At 45.7% G+C, this 15712-nt stretch overlaps 1 protein-coding gene across 8 annotated transcripts in view; it reads left to right on the forward strand.

The window, feature by feature from the left end:
• HLCS (holocarboxylase synthetase) overlaps positions 1-15712 on the forward strand; it is a 197866-nt gene that overhangs the window by 14081 nt on the left and 168073 nt on the right. For 3 of the 8 annotated variants that reach the window (XM_036243011.1, XM_036243008.1, XM_036243012.1), the window contains 3 exons: positions 6208-6345; positions 11587-11749; positions 13132-14078. In XM_036243011.1, coding sequence (XP_036098904.1) covers positions 6208-6345; positions 11587-11749; positions 13132-14078 — 1248 coding nt within the window. Of the gene's footprint in view, positions 1-2408; positions 2604-6207; positions 6346-11586; positions 11750-12767; positions 12815-12859; positions 12955-13131; positions 14079-15712 lie in introns of those variants that run through there. The other 5 variants (XM_036243007.1, XM_036243010.1, XM_036243013.1 and 2 more) reach the window with 5 other exon arrangements.

A 15712-nucleotide genomic window follows, 5' to 3' on the forward strand; every position in this document is an offset into this window, starting at 1 on the left:
CCATGACATTGTGAGGCATCCCAGGGCCCACCTGGAGAGTTCCCATTCTGGCCAGATGGCTTTATAGTGTCTCTGTGAAGGTGAGGTTCCAAAGCTCTTACGGAACCTGGAAAAACAAGAGATGCTTGTGACCTTCAGGGAGAAGAGATGACCTCTCCATACCTAGCAGGGGTAGGGACACTGGTCCTTAGAGTAAAAATTCAGCAAACTTCAAGAAAGCTATCTGAATGTTTGTCTAGGGAAACATTACTTTATTAAGCTTTTAAATTTTCTAATTCCTGACTTGTAGCCCTAAGTCATCATAAAGGGGCTGAGTCCCTCCTCAGAGGGGCTCACCCACTTTTCTCTAGTGACACAATTTTAGGTCTTGTTACCGTGCAGGGACCCACTTCCCAACTGCCACTATAGGATATGGCTTCAGCCCTGCTCATCACTGTCTTTCTTCTATTTCTGGTCCACTGTGATGCTTACCTTATTTCTGAGTTCAGTTATTTTGTCTTGGAGTCTTTATTATTATTATTTTTTTATCCTCACCCAAGGACATTTTTCCATTTTTTGTTCAGATAGAGCGGGACGGAGAGAGAGAAACATCGATGTGAAAAGGACACATCGAGTGGCTGCCACCTGCACGACCAACCAGGGCCGGGGAGGTACGCACCCTGAACGGGAACTGAACCCGGGTCTCTCTGGACCTTAGGTCGATTCTCTAACCGCTGAGCCAAACCGGCCAGGGCTCTTCTTTTTAAATTTATTGTTGCTATGTATAATGGGAGAATTTCCTGTGATCTGACCAGAAGTCTGAGGTTCTGAGAGTGGGCATTCTATACTGCTATTTTAAAGTAGATGAATAAAGGGTCAGGGTGCTTTAAAAATCTGTCCTTGGATTAAGTAAGCCTTGGGAGTGATGTACTGGATTGCTTTTACTGTATTATGCCATTCACTTATAGCAAAGGCTAGAATAGGAAGCAAAGCAGAGAAAATCTTGGCTGTGTTTCAGAGTTGTGGAGGAAACTGTTCTGTTTGTGGTTCAGTTGCTTCACCTCTGGTGTCCCTATGAGTGAGTGATGTCCACAGTGTCCTGTCCGCAACATTTCTTTACATACTGCCTTTGAAAAAAGTGAGGCTCCATGAAGAAATCTCATCCATGTTAGAAATACCTATGCTTCTCTTACAGGACAAGAACACTGAATCATGACTGATGTTTCCTTTTTTCTACTGGTTTTAGGATGCTCACAAATTGTTGACTCAGGTGTAAAAGAACACCAGGCAGACTTTTTTTTTATCCTCACCGGAGGACATTTTCTCCATTTTTTTTGTTCAGATAGAGTGGGAGGGAGAGAGAGGAAGAGAGAGAGAAACATCGATGTGAAAGGGACACATCGAGTGGCTGCCACCCGCAGGACCAACCAGGGCCAGGGACAAACTGCAATTGAGGTATGTGCCCTTAGCAGGAACCGAACCCCGGTCTCTCTGGACTGCAAGCCGGCAAGCCGACGCTCTAACCGACGCTGAGCCAAACCGGCCAGGGCCTTTTTTTTTATTTTAATTTTTTAAAAAATCCTCATCTGAGGACATTTTTGCGTTTATCTTCAGATAGAGTGGGAGGGATAAAGGGAGGAAGAGAGAGAGAGAAACAACAATGTGAGAGAGAGACATCGACTGGTTGTCGCCCACACGATTCCATCCGGGGCTGGGGACAAACTGCAACCGAAGTAAGTGACCTTAGCGGAAACCGAACTCAGGACTCTCTGGTCTGTGGGCCAACGCTCCAACCACTGAGCCAAACTGGTCAGGGCCAGGCCGACTTTTTACTCTTGATCTGTCTTCAACTTGTTTTCTGCCCTTACTTTAAAATAGAGTCCAGAAAGAACATATCATTGCATTGTATGAATTTACATAAATCATCTTAGAATCCTTTTTGCAAGAAAGCCTCACCTTATTTTCCCAACTGGACTGGGTGGAGGCTGTTAGCAATGTGATTCGCGGTATAGTGCTAGTGAATTAATGTTATAAATATGCACAGCCCCTTCCTCAACCAGCTTCCCATCAGTCAAGGAAGGGAGGCCGGGCGCTGGCTTACACAGGACAGGCACCCCCGGGCCGACCCCATGGTACTCAATTTACTTCTCCCCTCCCAGCCATGGCCTCTCATTTCCCTCCTGCACAACATACCCGGCCCAGGCGGCCTTCCCCCCACCTCCCCCTGCCCCGCACCCCTTCTTCCTCCATCACCCCCAGCATCCCGACGCTCCCCGCCCTGGACCGTCTGATTTCTTCCTCCCGCACACCCCGCTTCCCCGGGCGGACTCCCCCCGCGGCTCCGCCTCTTCCGGCCGGCGGGAGGGGCGGGGCGGGCCGGGCGGTGAGTGCGAGCGTCCCAGGCCCGCGCCCGCTGCGGCCGGGCGGCCATGCTCATCACGCTGTGCTACTTGTACCTGTGGGCACGCTGGGGCCGCCGGCCGGCCGCGCTCGTGCGCACCACGGTGCAGCGGCTACGCGCCTCGCGCTGCTCCTTCGCCTTCTGCGGCGCGACTGCGCAGCCTCGGGACGCCCGCGTGTGCCTGAGCCGCGGCGGCCGCGTCTTCTGTGTCTGCGAGAGCCAGGTGGGCGGCACCGCGGGGCGGGGGGCGGGGCCTGTGGGGGCGGGGCGGCACCGGCGGGGGGCGCGGCCTCCGGGTCCCGGCCAGCCGGAAGCGCCCACCTGGACCCCACCACGCCCCCTCGCCAGCCCGGGGCTGCGCAAACCTGCAAAGTCCCTTCCTTGAGGTCTCGAGCAGAGGGCTGGGGTCCCGGGAGCGCGAGGCCCGGGGCCTCCTCGAGATGCCCACGGGAGCCCGGATAAGGGGACCAGAGGTCGAAAACTGACAGGCGCCTTCTAAAATAGGCGTGTACCTGTGTGACCAGGCGATGGCCATGGGCACTGAACCCCGGGAGCACTGCCCACTGAGTCTCCGGACAGCCTCTGCTCCTCTGTGGGCTGGAGTTTGGCTGAAGCTGAATTCAGAGAAACACAGGAAATTCTCATCTTTCCTTCAGATATCCCGGAGGTGACAAGAACTGCCTGTCCCCCTCTCTTTGTGTCAGTTGTGCCATTTACCAGCCAGGGCACCTCATCCGTTGTCTTTGCATATGTTTCATTTCGGTTTGCACAGTCTTTTTTTTTTTTTTTGGTCCAACACTTGTTTGGTGGCTACAAGTTCAGCCCGCACTGTGGTTTAATCTCTGCAAAACATCTGCGCTCTCTGTAAAAGGAACAACAGTTCTTTCCATTCAGCTCTTGGAAATGGACGTGATTCACAGTGCGGTTGTGGGCACATTTCCATTGATGTCACTGATACTGTTTTCATTAACTTTTCTTTTTATTTTCCATTTTTTGTTCAGGTAGAGTGGGAGGGAGAGAGAGGAACAGAGAGAGAGAGAGAAACATCGATGTGAAACGAACACATCGAGTGGCTGCCACCCGCACAACCGACCAGGGCCGGGGACAAACTGCAACCGAAGTACGTGCCCTTAGCGGGAACCGAACCCGGGTCTCTCAAGACCGCAGGTCGACGCTCTAACCGCTGAGCCAAACCGGCCAGGGCTGTTTTCATTAACTTTTCAAAGTGCTTTTGCTTTTCATAGGTTTCGTGCCCTTTCCTTCTGGGAAGCTGGATCATTTTTAGCATTAGAGTGATATTTTCTATGTGTGTAAAACCATAACATCCCGATGAGAATTGAAATCTTATCTCAGGTTTTGAATATTTTGTTGAGGTTATGCTTAGGTAGGGATTATACTGTGCTGCTAACAAATAAAAAATACCCTTCTTTGTTAGTCTACTATAACACCCACAATATATAAGTAACTGTGTCTCAGATCTCTCACAGAGAGTGCATATCTGGTACCACCTAGATGCAAGGGGTGAACTTCATTCATTACATAGGGTGGAGTTCTTGTCTTAGGATGGCTTCATTGTCTCAGGGAACCCTGATTGAGAAAGATGACAAAGTGGGGAAGTTGGAAGTGTGGATTTTTCGATTGTACTGGTTTCCAAACTGGGTCATTTACTTAAAAAAATAACCTTTAAAGTTGAGTGTGGAAATTTTGAATATTCAAAAATATTGAGAGGTAAATGTCTTTTTCTTGGAAGACAGTTTTATTTTATTTTAAAAAAATCTTTACCTAAGGATATGTTTATTGATTTTAGAGAGAGAGGAGGGGGGTGGGAGAAAAATCAATTGGTTGCCTCTGAGTCTGCTCCCTAACTGGAGATGGAACCTGTAATCTTTTGGTGTCCGGGATGACATTCCAACCAACTGAGTCACCTGGCTAGGATGAGTTTTACTTTTGAACATCTCCATGACTTGATTGGTTTTCTGCTGACTTCAGTAACTATAATGCTTTTCATCCTTTGCCCACTGCTCCAGCCAAACTCGCCTTGGGCTTTCAAGGGATTCTGTAACTTTCTGTGACTCAGACTCTTTACACAGTTTACTTTACCCCAGAGCTCTGCTCAGATATCACTGTCTCAACCACTCAGACTAGATGGGACTTGCCTGCTCTGTGCCCTCAGAGTTTAAACCACAGTTAATTTTTCCAGTTTTGTTTTGTTTTTCTACCTAGGGTCTGGATCTGTTTAATGTAGCTATTTGACCTGTAATAACTGCTTAGTAGTAGTTCAATGAATGAAGGAGTGTTTAGTGGTTGTTGTGTTTAAGCTTGATGTTTAAGACCTATAGCTAGAAAGCTTGACAATTTATTTATGATTAGCTACTGTTATTTTACCATTTAAAATATTCTGGGCTGTTGATTTGGTTCAGTTGATGTCTTATTGTCAGTCTGCCAGGACTGTAATAACTTTACAGAACTGAATCTTATGCCTTGTTGTCTTTATATTTTATATATTTAAAATCAGATGCATACATACAGAATGTGTATAATTGAAGGTCCCACAATAATTGATAAGTATAACCAAAGATAGTTTATACAAACTGGACATTTTAAGGATTTTGTTTAAGGTACACATTTTAGAGTAAAATGGACAGCCTGCTTTTAATTCTTTTTTTTTAAGTGCTCACCAGAGGATATGTTTTTATTGATTTTAGAGAGAGAGGAAGGAAAAGAGAAAGAGAGAAACACTGATGTGAGAGAGAAACATTGATTGGTTGCCTCCTATATGGCACCCTAACTGGGGATTGAACCTGCAACCTGGGTATGTGCCCTGATGGGTAACCCACAACCCACAACCTTTCTGCGTATGGGATGGTACTCCACACAACTGAGCCACACTGGCCAGGGCTTGTTTTTAATTCTTATATTGATAATTATATTTACTCACATAAAGGAGTTTTTTTTCCCCTCCAAATTTTCATTAATTAGTTCAACAGATAATAAGCATGTACTGTGTGCCAGGTTACTAGGCCTGGTAGAAATATTTATTTATTTATTTGTTTTAAAATTTATTTTAGAGAGAGAAACATCGATTTGTTGTTTCACTTATTTGTGCATTCATTGGTTGATTCTTGTTTGCCCTAATGGGGGATTGAACCCAAAACCTTGGTGTATTGGGATGACGCTCTAACCGTGGAGCTACACGGCCAGGGCATGGGAACACATTTTGAGCTTTCTAGGAAGGGCAGATTGAACTGATTCACAAGTCAGGAGCCTGACCCAAATGCCTTAGACTTCAGCTTTTTCTGCACTGGGTTTGTCTTGTATTTAGTGGGTTAATTGAAATTGATTTGCTGTCTTTTTAGAGAGACTTCAGGAAGGAGAGCAGAGATTAGTGGATTTATCCAGTCTCCTAACCAATCTTGAAGCTATAATGGCTGGAGGAAATTGAAGAACAGCTCTTAGGCTTCTGTCCTCAGAAGGATGCACTTCTGAGCCTCATCTTTACGTGTTCCTCCAAGTTATCATTTGGAAAGCTCCTACATGCTCTAAACAGTAAGGAATGGCAGGAATAAGCCCAGAGTCAGAATCAACAACAAATGTCTAGCGATGTTAAAGCTGTCATGAATTCTAGAGGGGATTTTGTAGCTATTTGAATAGCCACAGGTCAATAAGAAACGGAAGGTGAGTGTGGTTTGTACGAGGGTACCAGATAGCCTTCTTTAGATCCCACCAGTAATTAGGGAGGAGGGGATGTCCCAGGTGTTGAGGTAAGTGGCAGTTGTGGTTTGAAGTGACCTTAAATCCTGTGTGTGTGTTTTCTTTCTTCTATCCAGTCCATTGATGACTTGAACAAATGGGCCCTCGTTCTTGTTTCTCCTCTTATACTTGAAGCCGAACATATAGCATTTGTGACAGAGAGCATTTGGGTGCAAGGGGAGAATTTGCAGAGACCGTCTTCCTCTTCAGAAACTGTGAGTAACGTGTTCTTCACTTGTGTATTGTAAGGAAACTGTCTTAATGAAAACTAAATTTGATTTTTTTTTTTTTTTATCCTCACCCGAGGACATTTTTCCATATTTTGTTCAGATAGAGTGGGAGGTAGAGAGAGAGAGAAACATCGACGTGAAGGGACACATCGAGTGGCTGCCACCCGCACGACCAGCCAGGGCCGGGGACAAACTGCAACCGAGGTACGTGCCCTTAGCGGGAACCGAACCCGGGTCTCTCTGGACCGCAGGCCGACGCTCTAACCGCTGAGCCAAACCGGCCAGGGCTAAATTTGATTTTTTAATGAGTGCTTTTTCTTGGCCTTTGTGACTCCCTTTCTTTTTGGATATTTTGGGTTAATTTAAAATATATTAGTGAAATTACTTTGACCTTTTTTTTTTTTTTTTTTTTTTTACTTTTACTTTTACTTTTACTTAAAAAAAATTCCTTACCCGAGGATATTTTTTCTTTTATCATCAGATAGAGTGGGAAGAGGGAAAGAGAGAGACAGAGAAAAACATCTACGCGATAGAGCCTCATCGACTGGTTGCCTCCCATATGACCCAGCCAGGGCCAGGGATGAGCCAGGCGGGGGATGAACCAGGGCTGGGGAATGAACCGCAACTGAGGTACATGCCCTTGACAGGAATCGAACCTGTGACTCATTGGTCTGCAGGTCGACTCTCTAACCGCTAGGCCAAACTGGCCAGGGCTACTTTTACTTTTTTAATGTGGCTGCTAGAAAATGGAAAACTGCCTGTGATGATCGGGCAGCACTGCTCCAGTCTCCCAGGTCATTTAGTCCACCCTTATGCTAAGCAAAACCTTCAAGGCTGAAAGTTGTCCTGAAAGAAGGGCTTTATTGGGCCATATGCTACCAGAAAAAGGACCAGGTCCCGGGACAGACAGTCTAAACCCCCAGCATCTGGGCTAGATGGACAAGACCAACATGCTCACTGTTCTGGAGCTGACAGGGCTCTTGTATCTAATGGGTTTGGGGAAAAAAGATGCAAGTTGTTTTGAAAGAGTTTATGTTAGCCATAAATAAGGGGGGAGGGGAGAAGTGAAGGGGGAGGGAAAAGTGAAGGGGGAGGGAGAAGTGAAGGGGGCAGTTCTAGGATAGGTATTTCCCACTCCTGGATTGCTTGTGGACAGGAGTCCAGAAAATCCATGCATAATGTCAGGCAAGATGTCATGGTGTCTGGTGGTTGGCCTGTTTTTTTTTTTTTTTGATAGCTACCTGGGAGTTGATTAAAAGTTTTTGTTTTTTTTTTAAATTTTTATTGAATTTATTGGGATTGACACTGGTTAATAAAATTATATAGGTTTCAGGTGTACAGTTCTATAATACATTATCTGTATATTGTATTATGTGTTCACCACCTAAAGTCACATCTCCTTCCATCACCATTTATCCCCCTTTACCTCCTTCTTCTTCCCCCCACCCCTCTTTCCCTCTGGTAACCACCATACGGTTTCCTGCGTCTGTGAGGTTTTTTTTCTTAATTCTTTCATGTTTTTCACCCAGTCCCACAAACTCCCTCCCCTCTGACAGCTGTCAGTTCATTCTCTGTATCTATGAGTCTGTTTCTATTTTGTTTGTTAGTTTTTTTTGTTCATTACATTCCACATATAAGTAAAATCATATGGTACTTGTCTTTCTCTGACTGGCTTATTTCACTCAGCATAATACCCTCCATGCTGTTGCACAGGGTAAGATTTCCTTCCTTTTATAACCCACTAGTATTCCATTGTGTGAATGTACCACAGCTTTTAAAAAAAATTCCTACCTGAGGATATTCCTGCATTTCTCCTCAAATAGAGTGTAAGGGGGAGGGGAAGGGGGAGGGAGAGGGAGAAACATTGATGTGAGAGAGACACATCGATCGGCTGCCTCCTACAGGAACTGCAACCAAGGCACAGGTCCTTGATTGGAATCGAACCTGTGACTCTCTGGTCCTCAGGCAACTGCTGAGCCAAACTGGTCAAGGCGTACCACAGCTTTTTTATCCAGTCATCTACTGGTGGGCACTTGGGCTGCTTTCACCCCTGTCACTACCGTGGTAGTCAACCTCATCCACATTCCAGCCCTCAGAATGGGGGACAGCGAAGGTGGGTGACAGCCAGCTTCCTCTTTAAAACCGAGATCCAGAAGTTTGAGATCTCACTTCTCCTCGCATCATTTCATCTGCAGGGGACCCTGAGAAATACATTCTGGAGCCGGACAGCCATGGGTTCAGAGAAAACCTGGAGTTGTGTTACTATGAGGGAGAAGGAAAGACCAGATACTGAGAGATAACTAGTGTCTCTGCCACAGTTGGCCCATTTAATTTACTTTCTAAGGAAGATTTCATTAAGATCTCCATTAATGGTAGTTGCTTGATTCTTTTTTGTTTTGTTTTTTTTAAATTCTTACCTGAGGATATGTTTATTGATTTTTAGCAGGAGAGGGAGAGAGAGAGAGAGAAATATTGATGTGAGAGAGAAACATAGATTGTTTGGTTGCCTCCCTCCCATACATGCCATGACCAGGGGTCAAACCTGCAACCTTTTTGGTGTATAGGACTGCACTTCAACTGATTGGGCTGATTGACCAGGGTGCTTAATTATTAATTTTCCAGGGATTGAAGGATGCCTACTCACCAAGGGTGCTATCCAGTTAACGCGTTTTGCCTATGACCCAGGGTTCGGTGGGCCTTGCAGCCAGGACGTGGAGATGTCTAGGGCTGGTTTTCTGACCATCCTGGCTATTACACCAAGGTCTGTTTTATAAGTGAGCTTCAGAACCTGACAAAGAGTTGACATTGTCATAGCTCCCTGTCTTCTCACAAAGTGTGCATTCCTATTCTGGTTGATTGCTTGATGGGATTTTGCCTTTTGGAGGACCATTATGAATCTGTGCATGTATTTTTCACCTACCTCTAAAGTCATTTGAATTTTACAGGATCCTAAAGATATTCAATAGAAAATATCTTACCTAAGAGAGACTTTGGAACTTGATGAGATCTTGCATTCTTTCACAGTTTTAGGAATAAGCAACTCTTACAGATGATATTATTTTGAATTTGGGATATCTCAGATGGCCTTCGCTTGTGCCTTTTGATCCTGGGCATTCTTCGTGGATGGGCGTTAGGTTGATGGAGCAGACACATCACTGCCTGCTTTAATCAATGCAGCCTCCAGCCAGTTGCTTATGGAAGGAATTTCTGCACACTGCTTCTATGAAGAAATCGAATGGTTTAGGGGGCCCAGGGCTTCCTTAGCTTTGATCTTTGGGAGTCAGCCTATTGCTTGACTTCTCCTTTCTTCTTCTACCCCTTTGTTTCCATCTCCAAGTGCAAATTGGAAGGGCTGTTTGCTTTTAGGCCCAGGAAGGCAAACATCCCTGGGCCCTGGAGGAGGTGGGTGACAGTGCAGCTCTGCTTTGATCAGAGCACCCAGCGCTGCCGCCGAGTTCGCATGGTCTGTGGCTCCTGAACCGTGTTCCTAAGGAAAGGAAATGCACTTTGGTGAGGAAACGCTGGCCCTGGCCGAGTTGGGAAACTTGATCAGGGACGGGTATTGTTCTCTCTCTGCTTCCTGTCCTTCCCTGGCTTTGTCTATGTCCTGCTTCTCTGCTCCTTAGAAGTGTGTGAGAGTTAATGATCTGGCTCCTTTTTACACTAAGTGCTGACTTTGGGGCGTAGCTCTAGCAGGGTGTTAAGTCAACGTTTGAACACCTAAGTGCTGGGCTGGCTGTCCATTGGCTGAGCATTTCTCCTCTTTGATGGCCAGCGATAGCGCTGAGAACAAAGATGCTCCTGGCTTCCTGCAGGAGGTTGCACTATTCCTTTTCATGCTTCCCATTCACCCTCATCTGAAAAGTCAGCACTTGCCAAGGTGAGAGTTTATCTTCTCATCCTCCTGAGCTGACATCTGTCCTCCATTCTCAAAGCTGGATATCAACTAGATATTTGTCTGAATTGTAAGCTTCAGCTCTCATTTGATCAAAGATGTCGTCTTTGAAATGCAGTCTGACTGAAACTTCGGGTCAGCTGGACCCTTCAGGAGAATCCTCGTCACCCTGGGGCTGTGTCTGGGAGGAGGTGGGAGGAGCAGGTGAGAATGGCTACAAGTGGAGTTAAAAGGAAATGCCAAGGCTTCTCTTCCTCTATACATTCTAGACCAATGAATGGTTTCAACATTTTGACCATAAAGACTTGCTTTTATTATTTTCCCCTCTAAGTGTTATCAACTTTTAAAGTTATTGTTTCTCTGCCCTGGCTGGTGTGGCTCAGTGGTTGGAGCCTTGGCCTGCAAACCCAAAGGGTTCAGGGTTTGATTCCTGGTCAAGGGTACGTACCTGGGTTGCAGGTTCGATCCTCAGCCCTGGTTGGTGGGGTGTGTGGGGGAGGCAACGGATCAATGTGTCTCTCTCACATAGATGTTTCTCTCTGCCTCTCTTTCCCTCCCTTCCAGTCTTTCTTAAAAAAAAAAAAATCAATGGAAAAAATATCCTCCAGTAAGGATTAACAACAACAAAAAAATTTTTTTGTTTCAATTGAATTCTGTCTGAGAGAGAAATTAAATACTAAGAAATAAGATTTTGTGGGGTAAGGTTGAGCCTTGGAGGGCAAAACCATTGTGTAACTAGGATTTTTTCACACCCCATTCCCCTAACCAATTTTTGCCCACTTGGGGGTGTTAATGGTCTCCGCTGAGATGTGCTCTGAGGACTCCACGTTTTGGAGTAAGAGCGCCCCCTTGTGGGCCAGGTGCTGTATGTGTTACCCCATTTAGTTCTTTCAGCGTCCTTCCCAGGAGGTGCTCTTCATCAACACCTTACAGACAGGAAACCAAAGCACAGAGAAGTTGAATGACTTGCTTGGGTCACACAGCTATTAGCCAAAGGAGCGGGGATTCAACTTTGGGAAATAAGACTCTGGAGTCCTCTTCCTACCCAGGCTATCCTGGAGCAGGTTGTTTTTTATAGGGTTTGGGGAATGGCCCTTTCCCCCTTTAGTTTCTTGAAAAGCAGTTGCGAGGTCACCTTGGAAGGAGAGGGTTATATTTAGTGCTTTGGAAATCTGCTGTTTGGTAGAAATAAGCCTTCATGCCAGAACAACTTTGATGGTAGTAATGTAGCCGTGGGGACCTGAAGGGAAAAATGCAGAACCTGGTTATTTTAAAGAAGAGAAATCGCAACCTCTCTTTTTCCTCCACCTCCCTCACCCACTTTTTCTTAGATTGTAAAGTGGTCAGACTGTTGTTTGCCGTTAGCTTGCAGACCTGGGGACCCTTATCAATTAATCGCCAAAGCAAGTGTGGACGACTTCAGCAAGCTGGGGGTGGCGTTCATGGAAGATAGACTCCAGATGGCTAATGGGCTGATACCCCAGAAGATTGTTTGTAAGTAACTTTAGATGTTTTCATTATAGCAGATGTCATAGGTTATCAGCTTAAGGACTGTTGAACACTCCTGTTTGGTATGACTTAAAGGAATGCTTATTTTCAGTTTAATTCAGTCAACAGGTTAGATTTCCACATGTCAGTTTTTCTTGAGGTACTTACCCCAGAGTTTATCATTAATATTTTTAAAATTCTTAAACAAGGATATCCCATAATTGCATTGTCTGTGAGCTAGCATTCACATTCAGAACCCATATAATATTTATTTCTCCCAATCTGATTCAGTGTGACTAGTTTCTTGACTATGGTTTGATTGGATGGAAAGCATAGCCAGTGTTACCATGAAGTTCTAAATCTTAGCAGTTTTTTACCTGAAATATACATACTGCAATGTTTTGGGACACATTTCTGTTTAGGACATGCACAAAGTATTTGTCCTTAATTAGGCTTCAGAGCTGGCTTTCTGTGTCTGTGAATGTCTTCATTTGTATCTTGAGCAAATGAGTGTCACTTACCAGCTTGGAAATTTGTGTAAATCACTTCATTTCCCCATTTTTCATGTGCGTGTGCCTAATACCGTGTCAGATGTGTAGCAGGTGCTCAATGGATGGTTTTTTTTTAATCCTCACCTGAGGACATTTTTTTCATTTTTTGTTCAGATAGAGTAGGAGGGGCAGAGAGGAAGTGAGAGAGAGAAACATCGACGTGAAAGGGACACATCAAGTGGCTGCCACCACACAACCCAACCAGGGCCGGAGACAAACTGCAACCGAGATACGTGCCCTTGGCGGGAACCGAACCCGGGTCTCTCTGGACCGCAGGCCGATGCTCTAACCGCTGAGCCAAACCAGCCAGGGCAATGGATGGTTTTTGAATCAATGATTGTAAATTATATTCCAGTCCTGAGAGCAGATGCTGGAAAGACCCTTCTCTTGGGCGGAGCCTATAAGGTGTCCTGGGAGTGCCATTTTCCTGGGACTTGGATAGACTCTAGATGAGTGCCTTTCTTTTTTTGTAGTTTCATCATCCTATAGGAGATTGACACCCAAGAAATCGAATCTAGAAGTAAGTAGGCAAAATTACCTCTCTGAATATCACTTTCTTCACTAGTCTCTGAAGGAATCTGAGGATATCCAATTCGTATGGGGAAGGTGTTATGGAGACTCGGATTTCACTCGGGATCATCAGGGGCTCCTTCCTAGCAGGTGGGAGCAATTACATGGTTCCAAAGGATGCCACAGAGTTGGGGTGGGGATGCGGTGGGAGCCATGCAGGCGGCTGCCCGAGAACGTGAGGCAGGGAATGCAGAGCGCGCCATGAGGTTTTGAACTGAGCTGCAGGACAAACCAGAAGCGTTGATTGTCTTTTCTGCTCATGCTTAGCAGTGCACCTGCAGGACTCCGCTCTGAAGGAACTTAAGGACCAGGCCACAAACAAGCCAGCCCACATCCTGCAGCCGAGCCCCAGATCTGCTATGGAGGGTGAGCCTGACACAGGCATTATGGAGCATGTTGGTAAAGATGACCCAAAGGTTCTTGGTTCAGAACCCACTCAAGGGCAAGGCGGTGCCTCTGGGAGTGAGCCTGCTGGGGAGAGCGACAGAGGAGAGGGCTCCGCCGACCTCTGTCACCTGCATCTGTCTAGTTGCCACGAGTGTTTGGAGCTGGAGAACAGCACCATTGAATCCATCAGATTTGCATCTGCAGAGGACATTCCAGACCTTCCCTATGACCCCAGTGGCAATGTGGAGGGTGTTGCTGATGCTGTCGGCCCTGAGAGAGAAGGAAGGAGAACCAACGTCACAGGGAAGGCACCCAACATCCTCCTCTATGTGGGCTCCGACTCCCAGGAAGCCCTGGACAGGTTCCAGCAGGTCCGGTCCGTTCTGGCTGACTGCGTGGACCCCGACAGTTACACTCTCTACCACCTGTCGGGGGAGAGTGCGCTCAGAGACCCGTGGTCAGACAACTGTGTGTTGTTGGTCATTGCCACCAGCGAGTCTCTTTCCAAAGACCTGTACCAGAAGTTCATGGCCTACCTTTCTCAGGGAGGGAAAGTGTTGGGCCTGTCTTCCTCCTTCACGGTTGCTGGCTTCCAGGTGACCAGCAAGGGCGCACTGCAGGAGACAGTCCAGAACTTGGTTTTCTCCAAGGCTGACCAGAGCCAGGTGAAGCTCAGCGTCCTGAGCAGTGGCTGCATTTACGAGGAGGACCCCGGGGAGCAGCTCAGCCTGGGCAAGCTCCAGGGCCACCTGGAAAATGAGGACAAGGACAGGCTGATTGTGCAAGTGCCTTTTGGAGCACATGGAGGAGAGGCTGTTCTTTGCCAGGTAGGACAGCAGGTGTACCTGTAATGATCTTTGGATATCTCTGATGGGAATATGCCCGTATGACTGTGTATTGAAAGGCTTGAGTCTGCACAGTGGGGCACCTTTGACTTACGGCTGGGAGTTTCTGCTGGTGTGAGTAGATGGTTTAGGTCAGGGCTTGTCTGTTGCGTGACTATCTTGTTTAACTGAAATACTCATGATAGAGGAATGTGACATACGGTGTTATGGCTAATTTAAGATTGCTGGTTAACCAAGGATGAGTCAGAAAATTCTTTCTTGTTTTGTTCTGTACTGGTAATAATCTTTCTAAAATATATTAGTCCAGCTGGGCCAGTGTGGCTCAGTGGTTGAGCATCGACCCATGCACCAAGAGGTCACTGGATCAATTCCCAGTCAGGGCACATGCCCAGGTTCTGGGCCAAATCCCCAGTGGGGGGCATGCAGGAGGTGGCCAGTCAATGTTCTTTCTCATTGATGTTTTTATCTCTCTCTCCCTCTCCCTTCCTTTCTCTCTCTAAAATTAATAAAAGAAAAAAAAAAAATTAAAATACATTAGTTCACTCCCCTGACTCAAAGAACATTCTGGTTAATATAATCAAACCTTTATTTAAAGTGGTGAGTTGAAGGCCTTGGCGTAGTGAGTCCAAGTGTTAGTAGCCAGCACATTACAATCTCATAGTTGATGTCAGGGGATCTGTGATTGCTCCCCATCTTCAAATCCTCAGTTCCTTTCTTATGATTTGTCACTCTTAAAATCTGAGTGCTGAGAAAAATGTCAAATAAGAGAATATTGAAGTGATTTAGATTTAGGGCATATTAATACATAGGTAAGAAAAAAATGGCAAAGGAAACAAAAGGAAAACGTACTTCCTTCCCACCCTAGGAGGTGCTTTAACTCACCTGAAGGGTTTGTTTTCCCCTACCCTTTTCCTTTTAGGGTTTAGTTTGTTTAAGCAAATGGTAGCAAGATAGACTATTTCAGAATTCCTGATCACTTACTGAAAATCTTATAATGCCTTCGGGCAAAAGTTTTTGTTTTAGTTAGATGAACTCTGTCCTTAAGGATTTGATGAACTAAAGAGATATAGATATTTTGCCCACAATAGTTTCCAGGATGAGTGTAAAAGATTTTGGTTCATTATAGGAATCTTTTTTTTTTAAATCCTCACCCGAGGATATTTTTCTATTTATCTTCAGATAGAGTGGGAGAGTAGAAGAGAGGGAGAGAGAGAGAGAAACATCCATGTAGAGAGACACATCGACTGGCTGCCTCCTGCATGACCCCAACCAGAGCCGGGATGAACCGCAACCGAGGTACGTGCCCTTGACTGGAATCGAACCTGAGAATCGTTGGTCTGAGGGCCGATGCTCTAACCACTGAAAAAACTGGCCAGGGCCATTATAGGAATCTTTTTATTGAATTAGAGAACTATTTCCTTTTTTTTGTTGTTATTTGTTTTAATTTTGTATGCTGTCTCTCTTTCCAGCCCTCCTAAGTCTCTCTGGTTTTCTGAGCAAACATTTTTCAAGGGTATAGGTTTGTTTCTTTCCCATTTTCCCCACTCATTTGTTTCTAAGATAATATTCAGCCAAAGATGCATATAAATAAGGAATCTGGACATCAGTACAAATGA

The sequence above is a fragment of the Molossus molossus genome, unplaced genomic scaffold (assembly GCF_014108415.1).
Source record: "Molossus molossus isolate mMolMol1 unplaced genomic scaffold, mMolMol1.p scaffold_m16_p_5, whole genome shotgun sequence".
Classification (NCBI taxonomy): Eukaryota; Metazoa; Chordata; class Mammalia; order Chiroptera; family Molossidae; genus Molossus; species Molossus molossus.